The 25,880-nt window shown below is 40.6% G+C and overlaps 1 protein-coding gene across 1 annotated transcript in view; it reads left to right on the top strand.

The window, feature by feature from the left end:
• The window catches only part of CLVS1 (clavesin 1), a 224,529-nt gene that overhangs the window by 101,885 nt on the left and 96,764 nt on the right, over positions 1-25,880 (top strand). Inside the window, exon 3 of the mRNA XM_004372567.2 lies at positions 7,007-7,181. Within this exon, the coding sequence (XP_004372624.1) occupies positions 7,007-7,181 (175 nt within the window). The remainder of the gene's footprint in view (positions 1-7,006; positions 7,182-25,880) is intronic.

The raw sequence follows: 25,880 nt of genomic DNA, 5'->3' as shown, positions 1-25,880 counted from the left end.
TAGTGTTTCATGCTGTTGTACATAGGATTGCTATTAGTCGGAACTGACTTGACGGCACCTAACAACAATATTTTCAGAACACAGCATTTTTCTTTTTCCTTGATTATCCCATTGAGCAATAAGGATTCATTTGCCTAGTTGGACAATGACACCACTCAGCTGAAAACTGGAGCCAATAGGAATTATTAGAACCCTGCTGGTAAAATGCACCACCTGAATTTCCACTCCTAGACCTTTTTCCAGCAACCTGCAGGCTTAGAAGAGGAGAAAATGGGTTCACCCTGACACACACAATTGAATTTTGCACTTTCCACTCTCCTGCTACCGTCACCAGCAGAGACTGGGCCTGTAGTGTGGCCAAGATGGGTATCTCTATCATTGTGCAGGTACAAATGCTGCCTCCTATTAGGATGCAATTTTCAATTCACAAAGCTCTTTCACACCTATTATTTTGCGCAGCTCTCACAACAACCCTCCAAACCTTGGAGGAAGAAGTTGCCCCTTGATGAACTTCAGCCTTCTATGAGTGGTTGCGCGTGGTGGTGGCCGAGTCAAGATGTCAAGCCTGAGCATCTCCTTTGAGTGCAGGCCATTTGGCCGTGGACCAGAAAAGGACTCTTCTCCTGCCCAGAAGCCACAGTGCATAGAAGCAACACAGAGAGGACGTTTTTCTCTCTGCGTTGGCATAGCCATCATCCTGGGATAAGGGTTAAAGTACACGCTCTAACTGTGAGGGCTGTGCTGTGGTTATTTCAGTAATTAAATAAGTAAATAAAACTTTTTTGAGAAAAGCTTTAAATGGGATGAAAAGCTAAAAAAGCATGCTCAGATGCAGTGTTTCTGCATCTGTGAATAAAACAGAGAGATTTGGTTGCAAAACTAGTTTGTGGGTTAAGGCAGGTCTTAAAAAATCCCCAAGAACAACATTGCAAACACTTAATGATATTAAGAAGCCCTGGTGGCACAGTGGTTAAGAACTCGGCTGCTCACCAAAAGGTCGGTGGTGCGAATTCACCAGCCGTTCCTTGGAAACCCTATGGGGCAGTTCTCTGTCTTATGGAGTCACTATGAGTCAGAATCGACTTGACAGCAATGGGTTTGGTTTTGGTTTTAATAATATTAAGAGTGGTGTCAAGAGGTTTTAGGTTAGAACTAGCCAAAGAACTTTAACTACTAATATTAACAGACTTCTGGCTGCAGCAGAAAAATTAGCATAGGGATATGCACTGTGATTTCAGAGTTGACTAAGAAGCTTCCCACTGCCCCTTCTGAAAAAAAAAATCATGTCGCTGGCAGCCCCTGTCATCTCATTACATGATTATCTGGTCACATATCAGTTACCTTCCAGTCAGTTTCAACTCATGGCTGCCCCATGTGTGTGTCAGAGCACAACTGTGCTCCATAGGGTTTTCAATGGCTAACTTTTCAGAAGTAGATTGCCAGGCCTTTCTTCTGAGGTGTTGCTGGGTGGACTCGAACCTCCACCTTTTCAGTTAGCAGCTGAGCATGTTAACTCTTTGTACCACCCAGGGACTCCTACAACTTGTCTTTTCTTCTGTGATTCTAGTCCTGGGATTTAGGTTTACAGTCTACACTAACAATTCAAAATACAAAGGGGTCACTTCTTAAAATGTAAAGATCTTCTCATTGGTAAGAGCTTACTATTTTCCACTGTTTTGCATCTCATTTGTATCATGCTGTTGACTTAGATTTTAAAACATCAGGTTGCAGTGCTTCGTGCTCAACTCATAAAAGCAACGATGTTGTTGTGTGCCTTTGAGTTGATTCTGACTTACAGTGATCCTATCTAACAGAGTAGAAGTGCCCCATAGGATTTTCTAGGCTGATATCTTTTATGGGAGCAGATCACCAGGTCTTCTCTCCCACAGAGCTGCTAGTGGATTCAAACCTCCAACCTTTCTGTTAGCAGCTGAGGGCTTAACCATTGCACCAGCAGGTCTCCTTAAAGCAACAATGGAACCTAAAATTGAGTCACTGTTCATAATCTCTAACTGTTCACAGTGTAACAATGAAGCTTATTTACATAAACCTTTGCTAAATCCTGATTAATCTAAAGTTATCTTTTGGGGGGGGTGTATTTTAAGTTGTCTGCCTTCTAATAATGTAGTTCTTCACATTTCATTGACAATTTGTAGTTCACAACATCTTCTCACATACATTATCACATTTGAACCTATAATTATCAATCTAGAACTGATAGACTTCAGAACCAACTATATAAACACTATGCAAATTATAGACAAAAATTGAAGAAAGGTAAATATCCATTTGTGATCTGGTAGTTCATTTTGAAACAAGTGCTAAAATACTCATAGAATTGGGATTGTAGGCAATAAAGAAAATAAAAATTATTTTCTCTGGGCTATCAGAACTAAACAGTGTATAAGTCTAGATGAGCTGGTAGAATGAGGAAATCCTGGAAATGTCTTCTGTTCTCATTTCCACAATTTGTATGAGGTAGCTGAATTGTTTATGATCATTTTGTTTGCTTAGAAAACTTGTTAGAAGATTTTTGGAAACTGATCATGGCAGATTACAAACTCCAGTAGGTACTTTGAAAAAAAAAAAAAGGAAACTTTGTGTTTAGAACCATTTTGGATTTGCAGAATTATTTCAAAAATAGTACAGAGAATTCCTATACACCCTGCACCAGGCTTCCTATATTATTAACATATTACATTAGTATGGTGAATTTGTTACAATTAATGAACCAATATTGATATATTATTATAAACTAAAAAACAAAAAAAAATGTTAACTAAAGTACATACTATATTCAGATTTGTTTTTTTTTTTTTTTTTAGTTTTTGCTTAATATCATTTTTTTCTGTTCCATGACCCATCCCATCCAGGATACCACATTGCATTTGATTGTCATGTCTCCTTAGACTCCTCTGGCTGTGACAGTTTCTAGATCTTTTCTTGTTTTTTGATGACCTTGAAAGTTTTGAGGAGTACTGGTCTGGTATTTTGAAGAATGGAATTTGTTTGATGATTTTCTCATAATTAATCTGAGGTTGGAGCCCTGGTGGTGTAGTAGTTAAGAGTTCAGCTGCTAACCAAAAGGTTGGCAGTTCAAATCCACTAGCCACTCCTTGGAAACCCTATGGGGCAGTTATACTCTGTCCTATAGGGTCGCTACGAGTTGGAATCAACTTCACAGCAACAGTTTTTTTTAAAAACTGAGGTTATGGGTTTGGGGGAGGAAGGCCACACAGGTAAAGTGCCGTTTTGCTCACATCATACCAAAGGTAAATACTGTCAACATGATTTTTCACTGTTGATGTTGACCTTGATCACCTGGCACAAGTAGTGTTTGTCTCTTTTCGCCTCTGTAAAATTATTCTCCCCTGCCTCTCTTTCCATACTGTACTCTTTGGAAGGAAGTTACTATGTCCAATCAACATTTAAAAAGAGTATGTTGCACCTCAATGAGGGTGGAGTATCTACATAAATTATTTGGTGTAGTATGTTAAACTTTAAGAAGATGGGGGGATTTTACAAGTCAAAGTATTGTAAAGAGAAAAGAGAAAAAAAAAAGATGAGGAAATTCACATGAAGAAGCCAGGATATAACAGATCAAGATAATGACTGCAGCTAAGGTGATAGCTGCACGTTCCTCAGTGGGGTAAAACCTCATGACTCCATTCCACTCAGCTTTTTCCTGCCCTCCTCCAAAAGCCAGTTCCTCTGGAAAAGTGAGAGCGTGTGATCATTTAGAAACTATAATACAGTCCAGGATCCTTTTATTTTTCCCCTGGGATTATCCCATGAACATACGTCTTCATTTACTGCCAGTTCCTATCTTCTAATAAGGTTCTGGTCTCCGAAATGCATAAAATGGTTTCCAGGGAGACTTTAATGTCCTTTCTTGGAAGTAGATATGTGATGGGAAGAGGTGCTATTTCTCATTTATACAGACTAAAATGAGCCAGAGATTAGGTGATTTGCTAAAGATCGTTAGAATTAAGGATTTCTAGCATTACCGTTCAGAGGACAGTGATGGTTCTTGCCTTCCATAAAGGAGACCCAGGTTCGACTCCCGGCCAGTGCTCCTCAAGTGTAGCCACCACCCATCTGTCAGTGGAGGCTTACTTGTTGCTATGATGCTGAAGAGGTTTCAGCAGAGCTTCCAGACTAAGATGGACTAGAAAGAAAGGTCTGGAAATCTACTTCTGAAAATCAGTCAATGAAAACACTGCTCGCCAAAGTCTAATCCCATTGTGCATGTGTTCGCCATGAGTTGTGGCCAGCTCGATGGCAGATAGCAACAATAAGACAATTTTCAGTGTTCAACAGAAAGTATTCTCTCAAAGCTCTCCGAAGATTTCTTTGTTGACAAATACAATGACCCTTTGTCCTTCCTTAGTCTTCTTGGCCTTTCTATTGCATTTGATTCTGTTGACTGCCGTCTGGTATGAGAGCACTACCATCTCAAAACTCAGTGGCTTAAAATAGCAATCATTTATTATTGTTAATGTCATCTGTGGGGCAAGTAGGCTGAGTTCCATTGGTTGGCTCTGCTTTTCATGAAGATCTGCTAGTTTGCTGGAGGGTGACTGGTCTGTGTGTGTCTCATGCTTCCCCTGTATCCAGCAGGCTAGCTGGGGCATGTTTTTCTCAGAGCAATGGCAGGAAGGCAAAAAAACAATTGTTAACATTTGTAATCTCTTAAGAGCAATGCTGGGAACTGGTACATTGTCATCTCTGTCTACGTGCCAGCAGTCAAAGTAAGTCACATGCCAAGGCCAAAGTCAAGGGCCAGTGAATATACTTTGTCCACAGTGAGGCCACGGCTAATATGTAGATGCAGGAGAAAGTGGAGAGTTGGCCCAGTAGTGTGACCTATCATACCCTATCTTCTTGAAACACTCTCCACTTCTGGTTCTTTTTTTTTTTTTATTTTAGCACAATATCATCTGATCTTCTCACCTTTTATTATTATTTATTTTATTCTCCTTCCTTTCCCTCAGTACTTTATGCGGGCTTTACTTAAAGCTCAGCCTTTCAGTCCTGATTTTTTCCACATGTCTTCTTCCTCAGAAAGCTTATCCAGGCTCAGATTTCCTGGTTCCCTAGTGGTTATTTCCAGTTGGCCATTTGGGCATTTCCTTATTTCAATTTGGAATTGCTCAAGCTCGTATTCTTTGGTCCCATACTCTGTTTAATCAACGTTTCTTCCCAATACAAAGCTCTATCTCTGAAAAACACTTGGATCTTTAAATAATTATTTTGATGTGAATGAAAAACAAAACCCTAGTGGAAACTTACGGTATGCTAATAGGAATATAATATCTCTAATAATGAAAGGGAATATGTCTGAAAGAAAACAGTAATGATAAAAAGAGGATTAAAAGCCATTTCCTATGAGAAATGCTTAAAGTTACTAGTAATGTTTTTAGTCTAGAGATTATACGGGGGTCATGACAGCTGTCTTTAGATAATTGAAAGTGTGTGGTGGGGGAAGACCTGAGGGTTTTTGTTTTTTGTAGCAGAACTACACCCATGGATGGAATTTGGGGAGCAAAGGTTTAGCTTGATGTAAAGAAGAAATCATTAGTAAGAAGAGAATGAACAGAAACAGAATGGGCTGTGTATCTTTATTTTTCACTGTGCCACTTCTCTTTCCTGAAATGTCCTACTTTTCCTTCTTCCATTTATCCATAATAATACTATCCACCCTGCAAGACTTATCTCCAGTGAATTCTTGTCTTATCTCTCTGTGAACTCTTCCCTTACTGCTCAAATTATATTGGTCCTTCTCAATTTACATGGTTAATATCCCACCCCATCTTAACTAAGTTGAGGTCTCTTTGAAAGTAAAAAATATGACATACTCATTTATAAATGCAACCATGGAACACAACGCTGAGTGTGTAACAGACATTTGGTAACTCTTACTGGTTAACTGTTTGATTACAGATTTCCTGTTTTCTAATCTGGAGTCATGAAGCTTGGTCAGAATTTGAACCAGGTTGAGATGCTCAGAATCTTCTCATTTCCCAAGGATTTCACAGGAGGACTTGGCTTCTGATGTCAATGATGCCTCAAGAGAGTAGCAAATTTTGCCATCACTTGCCATCCAAGCTTATACTTTCCAGCTCACCAAAGAAAGACACTGAATTTAGAGATCTTCTAAGATGTTAGACTTATAGCTCAGATAATTCGCTGCACGCATAGTATTTAATGCAGAGTGAATATGCTATTATTTATTCATGTCTGCAGATTATTTAGAACAAAAATCAGCATGTGAATGGGAGTATATGATATGGAGGAGCACAAACAATACCGGAGAGCTATTGCTGTGGTTTGTATTCAGGTCTGCCCGTTGTCATAGTTACTGATGTACTCCAAGCAATTTCCCTCCAGAATCACACTCTGTAGACCTTCAATAAAAGCGAGTTCTTCTTCCTGCTTTATTTTTCTCTATCCATGAATTAAAGCTAAAAAATAGCACCGATTGCATGGATATTGTTATACTTATTACATGGATATTATTATAGCTTTAGCAAAATTTTAAACATGTAAAAGAGGTTTAATTAAAATAATAGCCTCTGATTGAGGTCTCTCCTCATTTGTCCCTCAGTGATTCACTGAACACGCAGGTAATGAGGACACAACTATGATCACAGTCCAGTCCCTGTCCTAAAAGATATCATGGCCCTGGGAGGGAGAGAGAGGAGTCAGGAAGACATTTCTACAAAACGAAACTGGTGCTGCAGAGCAAAACAGCCATGGGAACACAGAGGAGGGACACCTCATTAAGTCTGGGGTGATGGTGGGGTCAGTCTAAAGGGACGCTTCCATCCTGTGAGTCTTGAAGGATTTCAATTTAGTACATACATTTTCGTTAGTTCTGGGTATACCCAGTGTTACCCTGCAGGCTGGGCTTAGGGAGCAGTGGGGTGAGAAGGCTAGTGATGTCACGTGCAATGTGCTACCACCTACAAATATTCACAGCCTCTCCCTTCTGCTCTGGCCATAGGAACTCCTTCACAGACATCCTGCGGGCCATCCTGCTGTCCCTGGAAGTCCTTATTGAAGACGCAGAGCTTCAGATCAATGGTTTCATTTTAATCATAGACTGGAGTAATTTTTCCTTCAAACAAGCCTCCAAACTGACACCTTCCATTCTCAAACTGGCCATTGAAGGGTTACAGGTACGTTCAAAAAATGTACACTATGAGACGATGCATGACACATGTTTTCCTTATGATAGCAACCAAAGTAATATTTGCCTTTTAGTATGGAAAAAAAAAAAAAAAACTTGGATAAAATTCACTTGTGAAAGTGTCATATTTTTACCTTAGCCTCAGTTTAGATGTTTGTTTCTTTTTTTTAATTATCCTTCATTTTCAATAATAACTTGAAATTACTGTTACCACAGGCACAAATTACCTACTGTAGCAATTATGTATAAAGCTTGGAGATATTTAGCCCAATCCATTTGAGAGTTCACTAAAATTAAAACTAGCAAACATCTGCTTTGTAAGCAAGTCCTAGATGAAGGTGGCATGGGGGCTTTCCAGTTTTTCCAGAAACATCTTTGTGCCCTAGAAATGCACTTTGTGGATGGTCACTTCCCAGAATGCAGTGCGTTTGATGTTTGCACTGAAGTGGATCACTTTGATGCAGACAAAGGAAGCAGACAAAACTCTATCTCTGGTTTGTGCGACCAGTTATCAGGACATTGGGAAAGGTGTTTCTGTGCTGTGTGAAGTTTGGAGTAGCCGGTTTTGGGTTCCCTTCTACTTTCAAGGGTCAGTGATTCTATGAAAAGCAATTTGTATTTATTTTTAAGATTTATCTTAATTTTTGTTAGATTTTAATTAATTCCTTTAAAAAATCTTATTTTCCTAGGAAGACTGACTCAGTGGGGTAATCCCCTTTCCATAGATGCAGTTATATGCAGGCTATGTAAATAGAAAAATATAGACTTTGGATGATTCTCAGATTAAGCATCCATTACTAATGTCTGCAAAGTGCCAGACTAGGAAAACCATTTCCATCGTCCATCATACTCTAGTGTGTGTAGAGTCACTAGTTGGTCTGTTTCTTAACCTGTGTCTTATTTGTAGCTGGCCCCTAGCCAATGTCTAGCCCCTGGTAGGCCTCTGATGAACACGTGTCTGTTGAATAGATTAGTTTATTGAAATAGTTTTTTCATTTTCCACGGGAGGTGGGGTGGACCCAGTACTTCAGGAGTAGAGCAGAAACATAGAGTCTTCTCCAGGAATGGCAAATATCTTGGGTGGCTACATCATACTGTGTATTTGGGAACATGTTTAAAGTTGCTTTTGCATTTGTAGACTGTATGGGACGTCCCACCTTCCTTTGAAATCCCAATCATAGACTTCTGCATTCTTTGCTCTCTATCACTTTCTCTTAGCCCTAACTCTTTTCTCCAAGCTCCTCTTGTCACCAAGCTTCTGAACATTTGATTTCTCCCCCCTTAAAGTTTTTATCAGAAGGAGTTTTTAAGTTGCCAGGTTTACTTCATGTCTGTAATTATGCTGACCATATTTGCAGGGTTTTCTGTGATAGCACAAGTTTCATGTAATTTTATTCTGTAAAAAAAGGTAATTCATTACACGTGTAAGTAAATGTGATTCAAGTTCTATGGCTTTGCAGGAGTTTTCACAAGTCTGAAAAGAAAAATGTCTTTTAACTGACTCTGTTTTCCAATTTTTCTTTCTAAAACATGTTGATTACATAAGATGTCCTTTGCTAACTTCGCTAGGCTGATGTGTGTCTCATTGAGTTCAGGCATGTGAATGTGCCTTAAAAGGTAAAGCTAAACATCCGTGTAAGCTATTGTAATGAGAACTAGTAGATGACCTTTCGTGGGCCAAGGTGTGGCCCATCTGGGCCTTCACTTGTTGTGTACCAGGATCTGGGATGAATTCCACAATGTCCTATATCTTGGGTTAAGGAATAGGCTGTATTGGAGAAAGGGAGCTGCAGGACGCCAGGCTCAGAAGAGGAGGAAAGGTACATCCTCCCATCATTTCATAGAGAGGCGGGCAGGGCTACTTTAGTACCCTCTCCTTTGTAAGGCAAGATAAACCCCTGGACTGTGGGACATGGTCAGGCCATTCTGCAGTCAGGCTATCTGGGCTAGAGTGCAGCTGTTTCTGGGAACTTTGCCTGCCCAGCTCCAGGAGACCTGGAAGTCCTATGAAAGATGCGGTCTCTCCTGCCAGGAGGAGGAAACCACTGGTCCCAGGGCAAGCTGAGTCTGGGTGCAGCTATCCCATCTAGGATACGGACACCCCATCCCATGTCACTTAGCTTGTTGTTGTCTCGGCAACACTGAAGAAGCCATCGATGTCACAGTAGATAATTCTTGCCGTACCCCACACTAGGTAGTCACCTCTGACTGGCCACTGACAGCTTTTCATTCCAGGATAGCCTCTCATGAGGCTTTGGGACACTTAGATATGCCATGGTCACCATACCACTGGCTCTCCCAGTGATCTCTCATCATCCCAGAGATTGTCTTCATCCCCAGAGTGGCCGTTATCTCCTCCAAAATTTCCCAAAAGCTTAACTGGGACTGAGAAGAATTCATACCTTTGTGGTCACCACTGTTGTTCAAGGAGGGTTCTATGTGGGTCTCCACTTGTCAAGCATAAAGGCACAAGATAAATTCCACAGCAGCACTGGATGGGTGAGGGAGTAGACTTTAGTGGAGAAAGGTATAGCTTAGGTAACGTCAGCCTCAGTGAGAGAAGAGAAGCCACAACTCTTCCTCCAACCAGCCCTCGTAGAGGCCTGAAGAGGTCTTCTTCTTCTGGACACAGGGGGTAGAGACGTGAGGGAGAGGGGGGTCCTAGGTTCCAGTGCTCTCAGCTGTCTCATCTTTTGTAGGGTAGGTGTGAGAAAGTGACCCCACTGGGGAGAATACTTTGATTCTAGGTAATCTGATTTGAGGTTTAAGCTCTTTCAGGAATTGTCTAGGATTCCCTGCTACTCAACCCCTGGAGATTTTGGGGCCCTAGGATATTACAGTCACCCCTTACTAGGTACAACCCTCTGTCAGGGAGAAGGGGGCAAGACGATCCCAGAGAGCCCGTACTTCAGGCAGTGAGACTCCAGGGTCATTTTGGGCAGTTCTCTATCTTGTACCCCAACCTGGTTCAGGAACCCTGAGTTCTAGCCCTATCTCCTCAGTTCCCAACTATCCATCCAGACAGTTGTTCAATGAACCCTTTGATCACTAACTTGCAGGTTGGCTTGCCTGGAGATTAACACACAGGAGGTTTATTAGGAGCGTTCTTGGGCTTAAAACCTGTGGAAGGGAAGCTTTGGAGTACAGTATGGCAGAGGGAGGAGTTAGCTGTGATTCAGTGGGTCTCAGTGAAGACCCCAGGCTACCTACAGGGCATTCTGAAGCTGGGATGAATCTTCAGAGTTGTCCTAGTCAGGCCAAGGGCTGGGCCTTCATATCCTACTGTTCAGTCATTGATGCAGGCAGCCTGGGAAGGGGCTGTGAGCTTGGACAAAGAAGTTCTTTTCAGCCCCAGTCAAATCCCCAGAGGGTACTGCCAGCTGAGCAATTTCTACTGGCCATTCTCCCTGTGGCTGTGGAATAAGTCCTTCAGTCTTAAAGGCAGCCTGGGCAATTTATCAGAGCTTCCACCACAATAACGAAGAATGTTTGGAATGTCTTATAATGTAATATTAAGGAATTTCCCTTATTCAGAATCTGGATGTATAACTAACTTTTTCTTGGTTACATATAGTCCCAATCAATGTGACAGTAGAGGTGACAGTAGGCAATAATAGAGTGATGGGCACTGGGCTAGTAGCTGGGAAACAGAGTTTTCTATTTGGGTCTACCAATTGTTTTTCTGTGCTTCAAATGGTAATTATCCTGCCTCGGACAAAAATCATCAAAAAATGACAAGTGCAGAGAGCCTTGGTTATGCGGGTCATAAGTTGAATTCATGAGTTATAATAATAATCATACAGAAGATTCCTCTTGAAGGGATCATCATATCTTTACATCAAATGTTACCCACATCAGCCAGTAATGAAATGGTAATTGTTCATGTGTGTGTGTGCGTGCGCCTTCTTTTAGAGCAATGCTTTGAGGAAACGTCATGTTTAGGATATTAAGTTGTTCCAGTTACATGAATATTCTATCGGTTCAAAGAACTTTAGTTAAAATGCTAATTTTGAGTCTGCCTGGAAGTCATTTCCTCATGTTCTGTGTTTGAGCTCTTAAATATGGTCAATAATGTCTAAAAGAGCCATTGTATCTGTTCATTGTAATTTGTTTAAATTTTAATATATATGTTGTTATTGTTAGGTGTCATAGCAACCCTGTGTACAACAGAACGAAACACTGCCCTGTCCTGAGCCATCCTCACAGTCATTGTTATGCTTGAGCCCGTTGTTGCAGCTACTGTGTCAGTCCCTCTCGTTCAGGGTCTTCATCTTTTTCACTGACCCTCTACCTTACCAAGCATGATGTCCTTCTCCAGGGACTGGTCACTCTTGATAATATGTCCAAAGCACTTCAGTCTCTCCATCCTTACTTCTAAGGAGTATTCTGGCTGTACACTTCCAAGACAGATTTGTTTGTTCTTCTGGTAGTCCATGGGATATTCGATATTCTTCACCAACACCATAATTCAAAGGCATCAATCCTTCTTCGGGCTTCCTTACTCATTGTCAGCTTTCACGTGCGTCTGAGCTACTGAAAATACCATGGCTTGGGTCAGGCGCACCTTAGTCCCCATAGTGATATCTTGGCTTTTTAACACTTTAAAAGAGGTCTTTAGCAACAGATTTGCCCAGTGCAACCCATTATTTGATTTCTTGACCGCTGCTTCCGTGGGTGTTGATGGTGGATCCAAGTAAAATTAAATCTTTAACAACTTCAGTCTTTTCTTTGTTTATCATGATGTTGCTTATTGGTCCTGTTGTGAGGATTTTTGTTTTCTTTATGTTGAGGTGTAATCCATACTGAAGGCTGTCGTCTTTGATCTTCATCAGTAAGTGCTTCAAGTCCTCTTCACTTTCAGCAAACAAGGTTGTGTCATCTGCATATGGAAGGTTGTAATGAGTCTTCCTCCAATCCTGATGCATTGTTCTTCTTCATGTAGTCCAGCTTCTCGGATTATTTGCTCAGCATACAGATTGAATAAGTAAGGTGAAAGGATACAACCCTGACACACATCTTTCCTGACTTTAAACCACGTAGTATCCCCTTGTTTTGTTCTAAGGAGTGCTTCTTGATCTATGTACAGGTTCCGCATGAGCACAATTAAGTGTTCTAGAATTTCCATTCTTCACAGTGTTGTCCATTATTTGTTATGATCCACAAAGTTGAATGCCTTTGCATAGCCAATAAAACACAAGTAAACATCTTTCTGGTATTCTCCACTTTCAGCCAAGATCCATCTGACATCAGCAATGATACTTCTCATTCCATGTCTTCCTCTGAACCCTACTTGAAATTCTGGCAGTTACTTGTCAACCTCCTGCTGCAACCACTTTTGAATGATCTTCGCAAAATTTTATTATTTATGCCATCATTTTAATACCCATAAACCCATTGCCATCAAGTCGATTCCAACTCATAGCAACCCTATGGGACAGAGTAGAACTGTCACATAGGATTTCCAAGGAGCGGCTGGTGGATTTGAACTGCTCACCTTTTGGTTAGCACCCAAGCTCTTAACCACTGCACCACCAAGGCTCCCATTTTAATACAGCACGGCATTATTCTAAATTCTGCTGGAGAATTCTGGCAGAATGAGCAACTTGCTAAAGTCCTGATCTCAAGTTTTTGTAATGTCTCCAAAATCAATTTTTGGAATTATTTCTTATAAATCACTACAGCCCAACCACTGCAATCAACAGTCAGCATATATCAATGTTCAGCCAACCCAGATACTTAAAGCTGACTGGGCTGAAAGAGCTATAGTCTAGTGTCCAGTAGGCTATTTAGAAAGTATTTGAACCCTTTAAGGACCCAGACATTTGTTAAGGGTTTAGAGAAGCCTACTTTTCATTCACTGGAGCAAGTCTGTTGTTGTTAGCTGCTGTCCAGTTGGCCCCCGACACATGACGACCTCATGCACAATGGGATAAGACTGTTGTGATCCATAGGGTTTTCACTGGCTGATTTTCAGAAGTGCATTACCAGTGCTCTCTGCCTAGTCTGTCTGGCACTGACAAATGGATGATGGCTGTATATGAGGTGCTTTGGCCAGGAATCTAACCAGGTTTCCTGCATAGAAGGCGATAATTCTACCACCTAACCACCAGTGCCCTTGGAGTAGGTCTAGCACGTTTTCTTTTCTTTTCTTTTCTTTTCTCATTTCAGTACTCGCTTGATTAATCTTGGGTCCACTCTGTCAGTTTATTAACTCTTCATTTGAAGTTTACTGCATGCCATCCCTCCTTTTTAAAGACGTTTTCATAATATTTATATCAACATTGACTCAAACTCTCCAAACCACTTTGAGCCAATCTCATGGAGAAGGAGGCCCATTGCTTTTCTGTCTTACCCTGTGGTGAAAGGGGACCTGGAGCAATGCTCAGAGGTTCAGCCCACTGCAAATCATCTGTGTCCTTCTGTCCCTTTGTAGTACACCCCCCTTACGCCGTTCTTTGCTCTCTGGTCTCCTTCCCACATCCTACTTTTTCATCTCTTTTCCCAAAACATCAGGTACGCTCACTTTTCCTTGGGGAACCCTAAGTGCCATATTCACTGGAAAGATTAGTGCACTTAAAAGCTGTCACATCAGTGGGCAACATGACAGTCCCTGAGTGTAAATCAGTGCTGTCGTGGAGAGACATTTGGAAAGGCAAGTCAGGCAGGCACGTTTAAAGTCAATAGTAGATTCACACTGAATCTACAGTCCCTAAGGCAGCATGCAGACAGACCGACTTATGGTGTTGTCATTCAAAATAAAACACGGGTCAAGTACTCTCCTAAACAGGATTACAGCAGAGAACACAGCAGGCCTGGCTTCTCTGGGCTTACATTCTAGTGCCTTACACTCAAAGTGTTGTCTGCAGACCAGCAATACCAGCATCACCAGAAAACCAGTTGCCATCGAGTGGATTCTGACTCATAGCAACCCTATAGGACAGAGTAGAACTGCCCTGCAAGGTTTCAAGGAGCAGCTGCTTGATTGGAACTGCAGACCTTGTGGTTAGCAGCTGTAGCTCTTAACCACTGTGCCACCAGGGCCCTGAAGCAGGTAAGAAATGCTGCCACTCAGGACCCACCCCAGATCTACTGAATCAGAATCTGCATTTCAACAAGATCCTCTGGGGGATTTACATGCATATTCAAGTTTGAGAAGCACTGCTCTACTGTGGGTATCAGAGTGTAATGCAATTGGTCTCAGCTTTAGGGGAATCAGACTGCCCTAGACAGCATCTTAGAACACATATCTCTGGACCTCACCCTCAGACCTATGATTTCATAGGTCCAGAGCAGGGCCTATGAATTTACCTTTCTAGAAAGTTCCAAGGTGATGCTGGTGGTAGGGAAGCACACTTCGGTGTAAAAGTGGGTAAGAGCAGAGTCTGACTCTCTGGGTTTCAATCCTGGCGCTCCTATTTTATGACCTTAGCCAAGTCATTTATTCTCTCTAGGTCTGTTTCCTTACCTGTAAAATGTGGAGTAATATAGTATCACCTCATCAGTTTAGGGTGAAAATGACATAGTCCATGAAAAGTACCTGGGACACAGTCTGTACTCACTGAAGTTAGGGAGTGTTACTGGAAGAACACAGAGGCCAGCCCTGATCCACGGATTCCTGTGTTTTAACACACTGATTAAAGAAATAACCACCCCAGCGCCCATCCCACAATTATCCCAGCTTTGTAAATTTGATCCCTGAAAATCAAACTTGACCAGCCAGTTCACCACACTGAATGAGGGGTTCCCCTATCCCTGGCTACCCTTGATAATGGCTTAGGTCCACGCTGGTGTCAACAGCCCAAGGAATGGCCCTTGAGGTGCATTTTCTGTCTCTTCCTGTGGTGTGATCCATTTAATTATCCTCCAGTTGTCCAAGAATGAATCCACTCCCAATGCCTTTGCAGTGTGATGATCAATGGGCCGCAGTTCACCTCTTTCGTCCTATAGAACTCTTTTCAGCAGTAACATTTACAGTGTCTTTTTTTTATCCTTATAGTTTTCACATGTTAAACAATATTAGATAGGAGCAGATCAAAGGAAGAGGATATTTATATTTTGCCAAGAAGGTATTTAATTCACGTATTCTAAGCACTCAAAACATGCTTGAAGACCACTTTCTCTCTTAGAAAACTACTTTTTATTTTTTTGACCACAGAACTCTAATTCTGAACTTGCAATAATGCAATATATTATGGAAATATTAGAGGAATAAAATATTTCCTCTGATGCTGTACTTTGTTAAGTGCCAATTAAACTCAGGAAGATAATGAGGGCTAATGGCACTCTGGTGATCTTGATGGCAGACAGTATGGCCCATTTAGAACAGTTCCAATTAAGTAGGTCTTTCTCAGGCACACTTTTGATAAATGGTTTTTTTGGGCTCTCATGCATTACAGAGACTCTCATATATTCTTCCCTTCAAGAAAGATTTGCTTAGCCTTTACTTTGAGCCAGTCACAAAGGTACACCAGACGGAGGAAGGTCAAGGTCCAGAGAGAGATGCAGACCTATAAACACAGGAAATGAAAGAAAACAACGAGTCATGTGCAAAACGGAGATATGTATCAGGTTAATAAAATCCCAGAGAAGCTGCCAATCTAGTGTGGAAGAACCAGGAGTGGCATCTGACCATACCTCAACTGATTCTTAAAGGATGAGTGCAAAGTAGTCAAGTGAAGTCATGCTGGGAGAAGTTTCAGGCAAAGAAGACAACATGAGCAAAGATGAAGGGGCAAGACATAGCTCAAGAAGAGAACTAGTTTCATATTCTTGGAGTGAAAAAAGCGCCAGACAAGAAGTCTGTGTGCCCATGTGCAAGGTAAAGAGCTTGGTCTCTTTCTGCAGATGTTGCAAGTCGCTGAACATGTCTAAGCAGGATGGCAACAAAGATTTCTATTTTATGTGGGATCAACTTGTCGGCTATGAGCAGGGAAGGTTCAAAGGCAGGGGAACCAACTAAAATGCAGTTGCAATAATTCAAGTAAGACATGATAAGTTTAAACTGGGAGTAATAGAAGGGATTCAGTAACTCCAAAGGAAGCAAAATAGGCAGGACTTGGTGATTGGATGCTTGGGAGAGAGGTGGTGGGGGGAGAAGTCAAGAATGAACCTCAGGTATCAAGCTGGGGTGAAGGGTGGATGGTGGTGCCAACCGATGAGATCATGCAGACAGTTAGGAGTGAACTGGTGTGGGGAAACAATGAGCATTATTTTGGACAAGTTGAGTTTAAGAGCCTGTGGGATGTTTTAGTCATTTACATTAAGTCTGAGCCTGGGACCTAAAAAGGCTAAGGTCCACGCTGAATCTATCACAGTAAAGGGAAAAAATAAGGAATGAGAAGCAGTGACTGAGGAAAGAACCCCGAGGAAGAGCAATGTCAGTGAACAAGTTAGATGAGGAGGATGCCATAAAGAAGAAACGGGGATGGGTCTAGGAGCTAAGAGAAGAATCAGGAGCAGTCTTCTGACAGAAATAAGGGAGAGGGCTTCAGTGAGGGAAATGTTTCATTGCAATGGTGGGGACATCATCTAGAGAGCTCTGGATTGAGAAGGGGGGTGGAGGAAGGGAGATAACTATCTGGAAATATGTTGCCATAGACAACAGGGGATAGAGGAAATCAGAGAAGAGGGAGCATAAAGATAGTAGTGGAAGAAGTATTCCATCTTAGTTTTCTGTCAGACAAGATTTTCACCAGAGGAAAAAAAACTAAAGGCCTTCACACAGCTGCAGAAGATCAGTCTTGACAAAGAATTGACCTTGGTGAATTGTTTAGTGTCTTAGTTAACTAGTGCTGTTATAACAGAAACACCACCAGTGAACGGCTTTAACAAAGACAAATTTAGTTCCTTACAGTCTACCAAACCAAAACCAAACCTGTTGCCGTTGAGTCGATTCTGACTCATAGCGGCCCTATAGGACAGAGTAGAACTGCCCAATAGGGTTTCCAAGGAGCGGCTGGTGGATTCCAACTGCTGACCTTTTGGTTAGCAGCCAAGCTCTTAGCCACTGTGCCACCTGGGCTCCCTCTCACAGTCTAGGAGGCTAGAAGCCTGAATTCAGGGAGCCAGCTCCAGAGGAAGGCTTTCTGTCTCTGTTGGCTCTGGGGGAAGGTCATTGTCATCAATCTTCCCCTGGTCTAGGAGCTTCTGAGTGCAGGGACTCTGGGTCCAAAAGCTGTGCTCCCCTCCTGGCTCTTCATTCTTGGTGGTAGGAGGTCCCTCTCCTCTCCGCTCACTTCTCTTTTATATCGCAAAAGATGTTGACTCAACATACAACCTAATCCTGTAGATTGAGTCCTGCCTTATTAACATAACTGCCTCTAATCCTGCCTCATTAACATCATAGAGGTAGGATTCACAACACATAAGAAAATCATATCAGATCACAAAATGGTAGATAACCACACAATATTGGGAATCATGGCCTAGCCAAGTTGACACACATTTTGGGGGGACACAATTCAATCCGTAACATTTAGTTCTAGGTTAACATTTGTCAATACACCAAAGAAGAGATCTCTGTCTCGCGTTACTATGAAATGAAGTGTGGCATGGCTGTCCAGGGAGTCTAATCTGAATCTATTGTGTGATATATTATATTTGCAGAAACATCATCCACTACGTATTTGCAGTCCCGATAGTTTCCTCGGGACTTAGTGCCACAGAGGCAGGCAGTATTCCGTGTTCTTGAAGGGCCACCTTTCAGAAAGAAACCCCATGAAAAAAATGCCTTGCATAACCCACATTCTTCAGCATTTAAATCACAGATGTTAAAACTATGCACGTTGCCAAAGAGTTAGTCAGAGTTTCTTTTTTTTTCCTTTAATTTTTTTATCATGGTAAAATATATATAACATAAAATCTACTGTTTTTAATCTGTTTTTAAGGTTCATGTTATTGGCATTAATTATATTTACCATGTTGGGCATTCATCATCACTATTTGTTTCCAAAAGTGTTTCATCACCTCAAACAAAAACTTAGTACCCCTTAAGCATTAACTTCTCATCCCCCTCAGCCCTGGTAACTACTAATATGCCTTTGTCTCTGTGCGTTTGCCTATTCTAAATATTTCATAGAAGTTGGATCGTACAACATTTATCCTCTCGTGTCTGGCTTATTTCACTTAACATAATCTTTTCAAGATTCATCCTTGTTGTAGCATGTATTAGACCTTAATTCTTTTTTATAGCTGAATAATATTCAGTTGTATATACATATATACCACATTTTGCTTATCCTTTCATCTGTTGGCAGTCGCTTACGTTGTTTCTACCTTTTGGCTCTTATGAATATGCTGTGATAACACTGGTATATACGTATCTGTTTGAAAAAGCACCTTGGTTTTTTAATAATAGAAAAGCAACTCAAACCTAGCTCAAGCTAAAAAACCAGGACAGGGGTAAGAAAGAGAGATTTAAGTAACTGAAAAGTTCAGAGCTGCTCTATCTTCCAGACTCAGCTAGACCCAGAACTGAAGTTGAAACAATGTCATTAGAACTCATTCAGTCTCTTTCTCTGTTCATCTCTCAGTTCCATTTCCCTTTGTACTGACTTCATTCTCAGACAGGCTTCTCCACAGGGTGACAATGAAGACTCCTGACAGTTCCAAGTATAAATGATCTCTAGTGCCTGCATTCTTGGCAGGGCTTAGGGGTTAAGTGGTGCCCTGGCCTTACCTAGAGCATGAGCCCACCCAATGTGCTGCACCTGAACCACGCTGACATAGAATGTTGGAGGGTGACGCCCAACAAAAGATGCTGGGAAGTGACAAAAAATATCTATTTCAAAACTTAAAGATGGAAAATTAGAGGGATTTTTTTTTAAAATAATTCTTTGCTTGCTAGCCGATGTAGCAACTAGAAAATAGCAACTTGGGTGTTCGTTTCTTTCTGGCAACTAACTCCATGCATAACATGGGCAAACTGCTTAACTCGTGCATCCAAGACCAAGGAGACTGGATCAGAGCAGTGGTTCTCAAACTTTAGCACACCAGAATCACTGAAGGGCTTGTTCAGGCCCAGATTACAGGGTCCCACCTGTAGAATGTATGATTCAGTAGGTTGATGGGGGCAGGCTGCATGGCAAGTAGAATTTTCATTTCCAACAAATTCCCAGATGATGCTAATGTGCTGATCCAGGGACCATGCTTGATAACACTGGCTAAGGCCATTCCTTACAGCCCTTCTCATCACCTATGTTAGGAATCTGTCATTTTACCCTGTGGAAATAGCCTTAAGTGCGTAGCTCAGGGATGGGAAATATGTTTGTCCTCATATACCAAGTCTAAACAGTTAGAATGCAGTGTTGATAAGAATTCTGAGGCCAGCTCCAAGCTCAGCAGAAAAGAATGCTGGGATTGATTTCTGATGTCTGCCATCACCATGGATGGAGAATGCGCAAGCCTGCCACATATTGACCACCCCTGATATGGGTATTTCTAGGTAATACCTCTGAGCACAGCTCGAGGCATAGTCTAGTGGTCATGATATAAGAAATAAGGAAAATGGCCAGAGGGAGTGACTAACACCTTGAAGAAGCTCGTATTTCTAGTGTAGGTTGAAAACAAGCAACCATGATAATGATGATACCACCTACTCTTAGTCTGGCACTTAAAGCATGTTCACACATAGTGTCTTATTTCATTCTCTCAACAGCCGTGTGTAATAAGCAGATCACACGAGTGCTAAATCATCTCTTCACAGGAGCAACATGAAAAGATTGATTGAAACAATCAACCAAACACCAATTCTGAATTAAGTTTTTTTGGTTTGGTTTTGCCTTGGAGGCCAGCTAAAAACACCAGGGTTTTTGTTGCCTCCCGCCATGGGACAAAGTGGACTTTGTTAGAATAAATAGATGATAAGATGTAGTCTCCATTTTCACCAAAGGAAAGCATTTGTTGCTAAGAAACCAATAAAGATTATTAACCCCTTTTAGCTCGAAAACAAAAATAAAAGTGCAGTTCCTTAATTTTTTTATTTAGAAAGACATCATTTTTGTTTAATAGACTTTTTATTGATGTGTAATGTACATTTGGAAGAAAGGCCTGGTGATTTACTTCTGAAAAATCAGCCAGTCAAAAACTTTATGGATCACAACAGTCTGATCCCATTGTGCATGAGTTCGCCATGAGTCAGCAGCTGACTCAAGGGCAGCTAATAACAACAACAATATACATTCAGAGAATTACCCAGATTGTAAGTGGACAGCTTGGTGAATTTTTAGGGAAGGAGAGCATCTAACTAACCAAATGCAGATCAAGAAAAAGAACACCACTAGTGACCCAGAGATAACCTGTGCTTTCTCGATTAACCGACCTGAAAGGTAGCTGCTATCCTTGCTTCCAACATCGTAGCTTTGCTTTGCAACAATACAGTTTATTTTGCAGACAAGGAAGTGATTTATCCCCTGTGTCCAGGTGTACCTGTCTGAGTTTGTCATTCTTTTGTGGTATGACAACACTTCGGTGTTCTATCTGTCTATATCTTTTTTCACAAAGGATCTAAAACTATTAATGTGTATATTTGGAATTTAATAAATAAAATTATTCTTAGAAAAATACTGAGGCCAAGAAATGCAGCAACATATTGTCTTTGCAGCATTTAATTATATAATAATTGTATCTTATGGAATATAGAATATACAGGATCAAATAGTGTTATAAAATGGCTGCATTAAACTTTTATACTTTATTCTTGCAAGGTCCCTCAAGCCTTTACTTAGAGCAGCAGTGGCATCACTAAGGAGGTGCAGGGGGGTGTGGACCACAACAGGTGACACTGTCAGAGGAGGTGACACCAGAATGACTATTAAACTTTTGTGTAGTGTTTCAGCAGAAATTTATTATTTTTTATATAATATCCCTGTACTTAGTTATAACAACAAACATTTTTTTCTTAAGTCCAGCTTACATGTATCAATACATCTACAAGGCTAAAACTCTATGCTGATATACTTCTTGAACCTTCCAACGTGCTCCTGGAAACCCTGATGGTGTAGTGGTTAAGTGCTATGGCTGCTAACCAAAAGGTTGGCAGTTTCAATCCACTAGGCTTTCCTTGGAAGCCCTATGGGGCAGTTCTACTCTGTCCTCTAGGGTTGCTATGAGTCGAACTCTGCTTGACGACGGCAATGGGTTTTTTTTTTTTTGGTTAATGTGCTCCGGTCAGAGCTATCATTATTACCCAATTACAATGACACTTCAAATCACATAGTTTCATCTGCACGTGCTGTAAGCATGCACTGTTGTTTTCATTGCTGTTGGCGTTTTATTATAGTGCTGATTTTGTCAAATTTGCTGGTGTTGTAGCTACAATATTGTGATAATTAGCATGGGGGTGTGGCACCAGGAGTTACCACACTGGGTGACACCAACCTTAGTGATGTTGCTGACTTAAAGCCTATTTATTCTCATTTTACACATGATTCTGGTTGGTTTGGTCATATGGTTGTTAAACTCACTATATATTAGAAGTCTCAAGTAAGAATTTGGTTGAGGGACTGACCCATATTAGCATATAGCACATATTAAGAAATAACAGCTAGAAATGAAATTTAATACATGGTACAGCGTAGATGTATGAAAACATGCTAAGTGAAATTGAAAACAAAAAAAACCCTGTTGCCATCAAGTTGATTCTGATTCATTTTGACCCCATGCGTTACAGAGTAGAACTGCTTCACAGGGTTTTCTTGGCTGCAATCTTTATGGGAGCAGATCACCAAGCCTTTCTTCCACAGAGGTGCCACCCTTCCCAGACACAAAAGGGCAAATATCGTATGATCCCACTTACATGAAATATCAAGAACTGACAAATGTATAGAGACCAAAGTTTATTTATTAGTGGTTACCGGGAGTAGGAAGAGGGGGGAAAGGTGAGTCATTGGCTGCTTATTCTTGGAGATTCATTATTAAATAAATCAATTTAATTCTGTCTGGACACCATCTGCAAATTCAGTACTTCTTCTGACCCTAGCCACTAGATTAGGTCAGAGCTCACAAGGTAAAGGGCACAGTCCTCCACATTGCCAAACTTTCCCAAGACTTCAGTCACTAGCTGTTAGCTTATGGGTACCTATTAAACCCTCACTTCTGACTTGCTGGCTAAAAATTCAGGGGTTCTCTCTATTTCCCTCAGTTTGCCAGCCATAAGCTTGGGGGTTCATAGGCCCCCCTCACTCTTGACCTGCTGGGTCCCACCACTCCCTCAGGTTCAAGGATTTGCTAGAACGACTCACAGAACTCAGGAAATTGCTATACTTACAATTACAGTTTTATTATAGAAAAATGATATAAATTGGGACAAGCATAAAGAAGAGACACATAGGGCGAGGTCTGGTGGGGGAGGTCCTCAACATGGAACATTCACATCCAAAAAAGAATGCATCACACTCCCTGTGCACTGATGTCTTTCACCAACCGGGAAGCTCATGGAGATTCAGTATCCAGGGCTTATATGTTGGGATTTCATTATGTAGGCATGATTGATTGAATCATTGACCCATGTGGTTAAACTTAACCTTCATTGACACTGCTCCCCCCGGTCAGGCTGATATTCCATGGTGGGCCTTACTGGCTTGGCCAGCCCTGCAAGAAGCATCCCATTATCACCCTCAGATGTGATCTGGAGCCCACATAGAAAAAGACTCCAATCAATAGAGAAATTCCAAGGTTTTAGAGGTTATTTCTCAGGAAGCAAGAACAAAAACTAAATTCTTTGGGCACAGTTAATTGTAAACCCCATGATTACACATGTTAATTATAATTTTTTGATACTGGTAAATAAAAGTAACAAAATGGAAATTACACACAATCCCACTCAGAAATAAATATTATTCACTTATTCTGTATACGTTATACCCCCTGTCGTGGATTGAATTATGTCCTCCCAAAAAATGTGTATCAATTTGGCTTTGTGATTTTCCTATATGTTGTAAATCTTACCTCTATGATGTTAATGAGGGAGGATGGGTGGCAGTTGTGTTAGTGAGGCAGGACTCAATCTATAAGATTGGATTGTGTCTTAAGTCAATTGCTTTTGAGATTTATAAGAGAAAAGTGAGCAGAGAGACAAGGGGACCTCATACCACCAAGAAACAAGAGCCAGGAGAATAGCATGTCCAATCTACAAGACTGGATCGTGTCTTGAGGCAGTCTCTTGAGATATAAAAGAGAGAAGCGAGCAGAGAGACAGGGGGACCTCATACCACCAAGAAAGCAGCACCGGGAGCATTCTTTGGACCTGGGGTCCCTGTGCAGAGAAGCTCCTAGTCCGGGGGAAGATTGATGAAAAGGCCAACAGAGAGAGAAAGCCTTCCCCTGGAGCAGACGCCCTGAATTTGGACTTGTAGCCTACTTTACTGTGAGGAAATAAATTTATCTTGTTAAAGTTATCTACTTGTGGTATTTCTGTTATAGCAGCACTAGATGACTAAGACACCCCCCACCACACGCAATAGCAGAGTATCTGCTCTTTTCACTTTGTAGTACACAGTGAACAGCTTTCCAGCTTTTTATGTATTTTAATTCAGTACAATTTATAAGGACTTCTTAGTATTCCACTGTTTAATTATATGATAAAGTAATGATAATTTACTTAATGTATTGACCGGTTCTCACCTGTTCAATGTTTAGGTTGTTTCCAATTTTTTCAGTGTTGTATAAAATGTTAACATGAATGTTCCTTTAGCAAATTTTAGTCACATGAATTACTTACTTAGGACAAATTCCTAGAGGTAAAAGGTATCTGGAAGATGACCTACAAAGAGTTTTTATATTCACCAGAAATGTATGAGAGGGCCTGCTTACTAAATCATGATGCAAATGGTTAAGTGCACAGATGCTAACTGAAAGACTGGCAGTTTGAATCCACCTAGAGGTGCTTCAGAGTAAAGGCCTGGCAATCTGCTTCCAAAAAAATCAGCAGTCAAAAATCCTATGGAGCTCATTTTTACTCTGAAACACATAGGGTTAATATGAGTTGAGTTGACTCAACAGTAACTGGTGGCTTCCTAAACAAAAACCAACCTGGGTATTAAAAATATGTCTTTGTCTATTTGTAACCTCCCTTGCAACCCCTGCCACATACCACCTTTTGTTTTAATTTGCACAGTCTTTGATTACTAGGGAAATGTAACCTTTTTCCGTATGTTTATTATATTTATATTCTTGTTTCTGATTATTTCCCATTAATTACCTCACTCATTTTTTGGTTGGGGGTTTTTAATCTCATTATTAATTTATAAGAATTTTTTTACTAAGGAAATCAACCATTTATCCCACGTCACAAATATTTTTTCACAATTTAGATTTACAATGAATAGTGTTTATTTTTGCTGGTCTTGTTTAAAGCAGTTTAAAAAGTTTATATGATCAAATCTGTTAAACTGCCTTTGCTAGTAGTTTAATATAATTGAACTATGTTAAGGCTTAGAAAGCCCTTATTTGTTCCAAATATTGTATAAATTCACTAGTATTTCCTTCTGGACTTAGATTTTTAAAAATTAATGTAACATTCTAATCTATCTGAAATTTACATTTGAAAAGGTGTCAGGAAGAAATTTAGCTTAATTATTTCTCTATTTCTTTTTGTCCTAATAGCAGAGGATAATGCATCTGGAAATACACTTTAGAAGGAGGATAAATCAATGCTGAGGGAATATTAAGAAGGAGAATGAACAGAGAGGTAGAGTTATTCATTGGATGCTTTCTGTAAGAAACTACGGGTAACATGAATTGGCAAAGGGTGGAGAGATGAGACTCACTTCGGTTCAACAACTATTTATTCAACCTACCATGTGTGAGAATTCCAAGCAGTCATGAAGAATGGGCCCAGCTAGTTATGCTCCCAGCACAGGACAGAGATTAGCTTGGTAATGCTTTGGAGCCACATGAGAGAAAAGGGAAATGAGACTGGTTGGCCAAGCACAGGGCATTTGTTGTAGGACACAAAAGCTGGATGGAAGAGTTTGGAAAATACCTTTCAATGCTAAGGAATTCTAAAATATATAGTAAAAATGATGATCTTTCCTACTTCAATAATATTAGAGAGGAGCTGAGTAATTTAAAGCTGTTTAATGGAGGATATTAACAATGTGAAAAAAGATTAAGCTAATGCTAGCTTAGCTGAAATGTCATTAGTTGAGAGGAGGAAGCTCTAATGCCTTAATCTCAGGACTCATTAAGGATTTGGAAGAAATTGTGAATAACTTTTTTCCATTAACTGAATGAGGTTTTAATTTAGATACTACTATAAAAACAAGAGCATAGGGCGGTGTTAAAGTGAATTTTAAACTTTTGGAAGGGAGAATTTAATCCTGAAGGAAAATCTATGAAAGAGCTGACTCAGAAGCTATAAAAAGAACAACTTTCTGAAATTCTTTCCTGGGTCAGAACAACCATCACCAAAATCTAATTATAGAATATATTCAATGCCATCCCCCCCCAAAAAAAACAACCCTTACCCATTACCGGTAATTCCACATTCATCACTTCCTACCCACCCCCAAGCCATAGGCAACCAATAATCTACTTTCTGTCTCTATGAATTTGATTATTCTGGATATTTCACATGTGTGGTCCTTTATGATGGGTTTCTTTCACATAGAATAATGTTTTCAGGGTTCATCCATGTTGTAGCATGTTTCAGTACTTCATTTCTTTGTATTGTCCAATAACATTCCATTGT

This window comes from Trichechus manatus, unplaced genomic scaffold (genome assembly GCF_000243295.1).
Source record: "Trichechus manatus latirostris isolate Lorelei unplaced genomic scaffold, TriManLat1.0 scaffold00018, whole genome shotgun sequence".
Lineage (NCBI taxonomy): Eukaryota > Metazoa > Chordata > Mammalia > Sirenia > Trichechidae > Trichechus > Trichechus manatus.
Note: the sequence above shows the minus strand (reverse complement) of the source record. Positions and strands in the feature narration are given on the sequence as shown.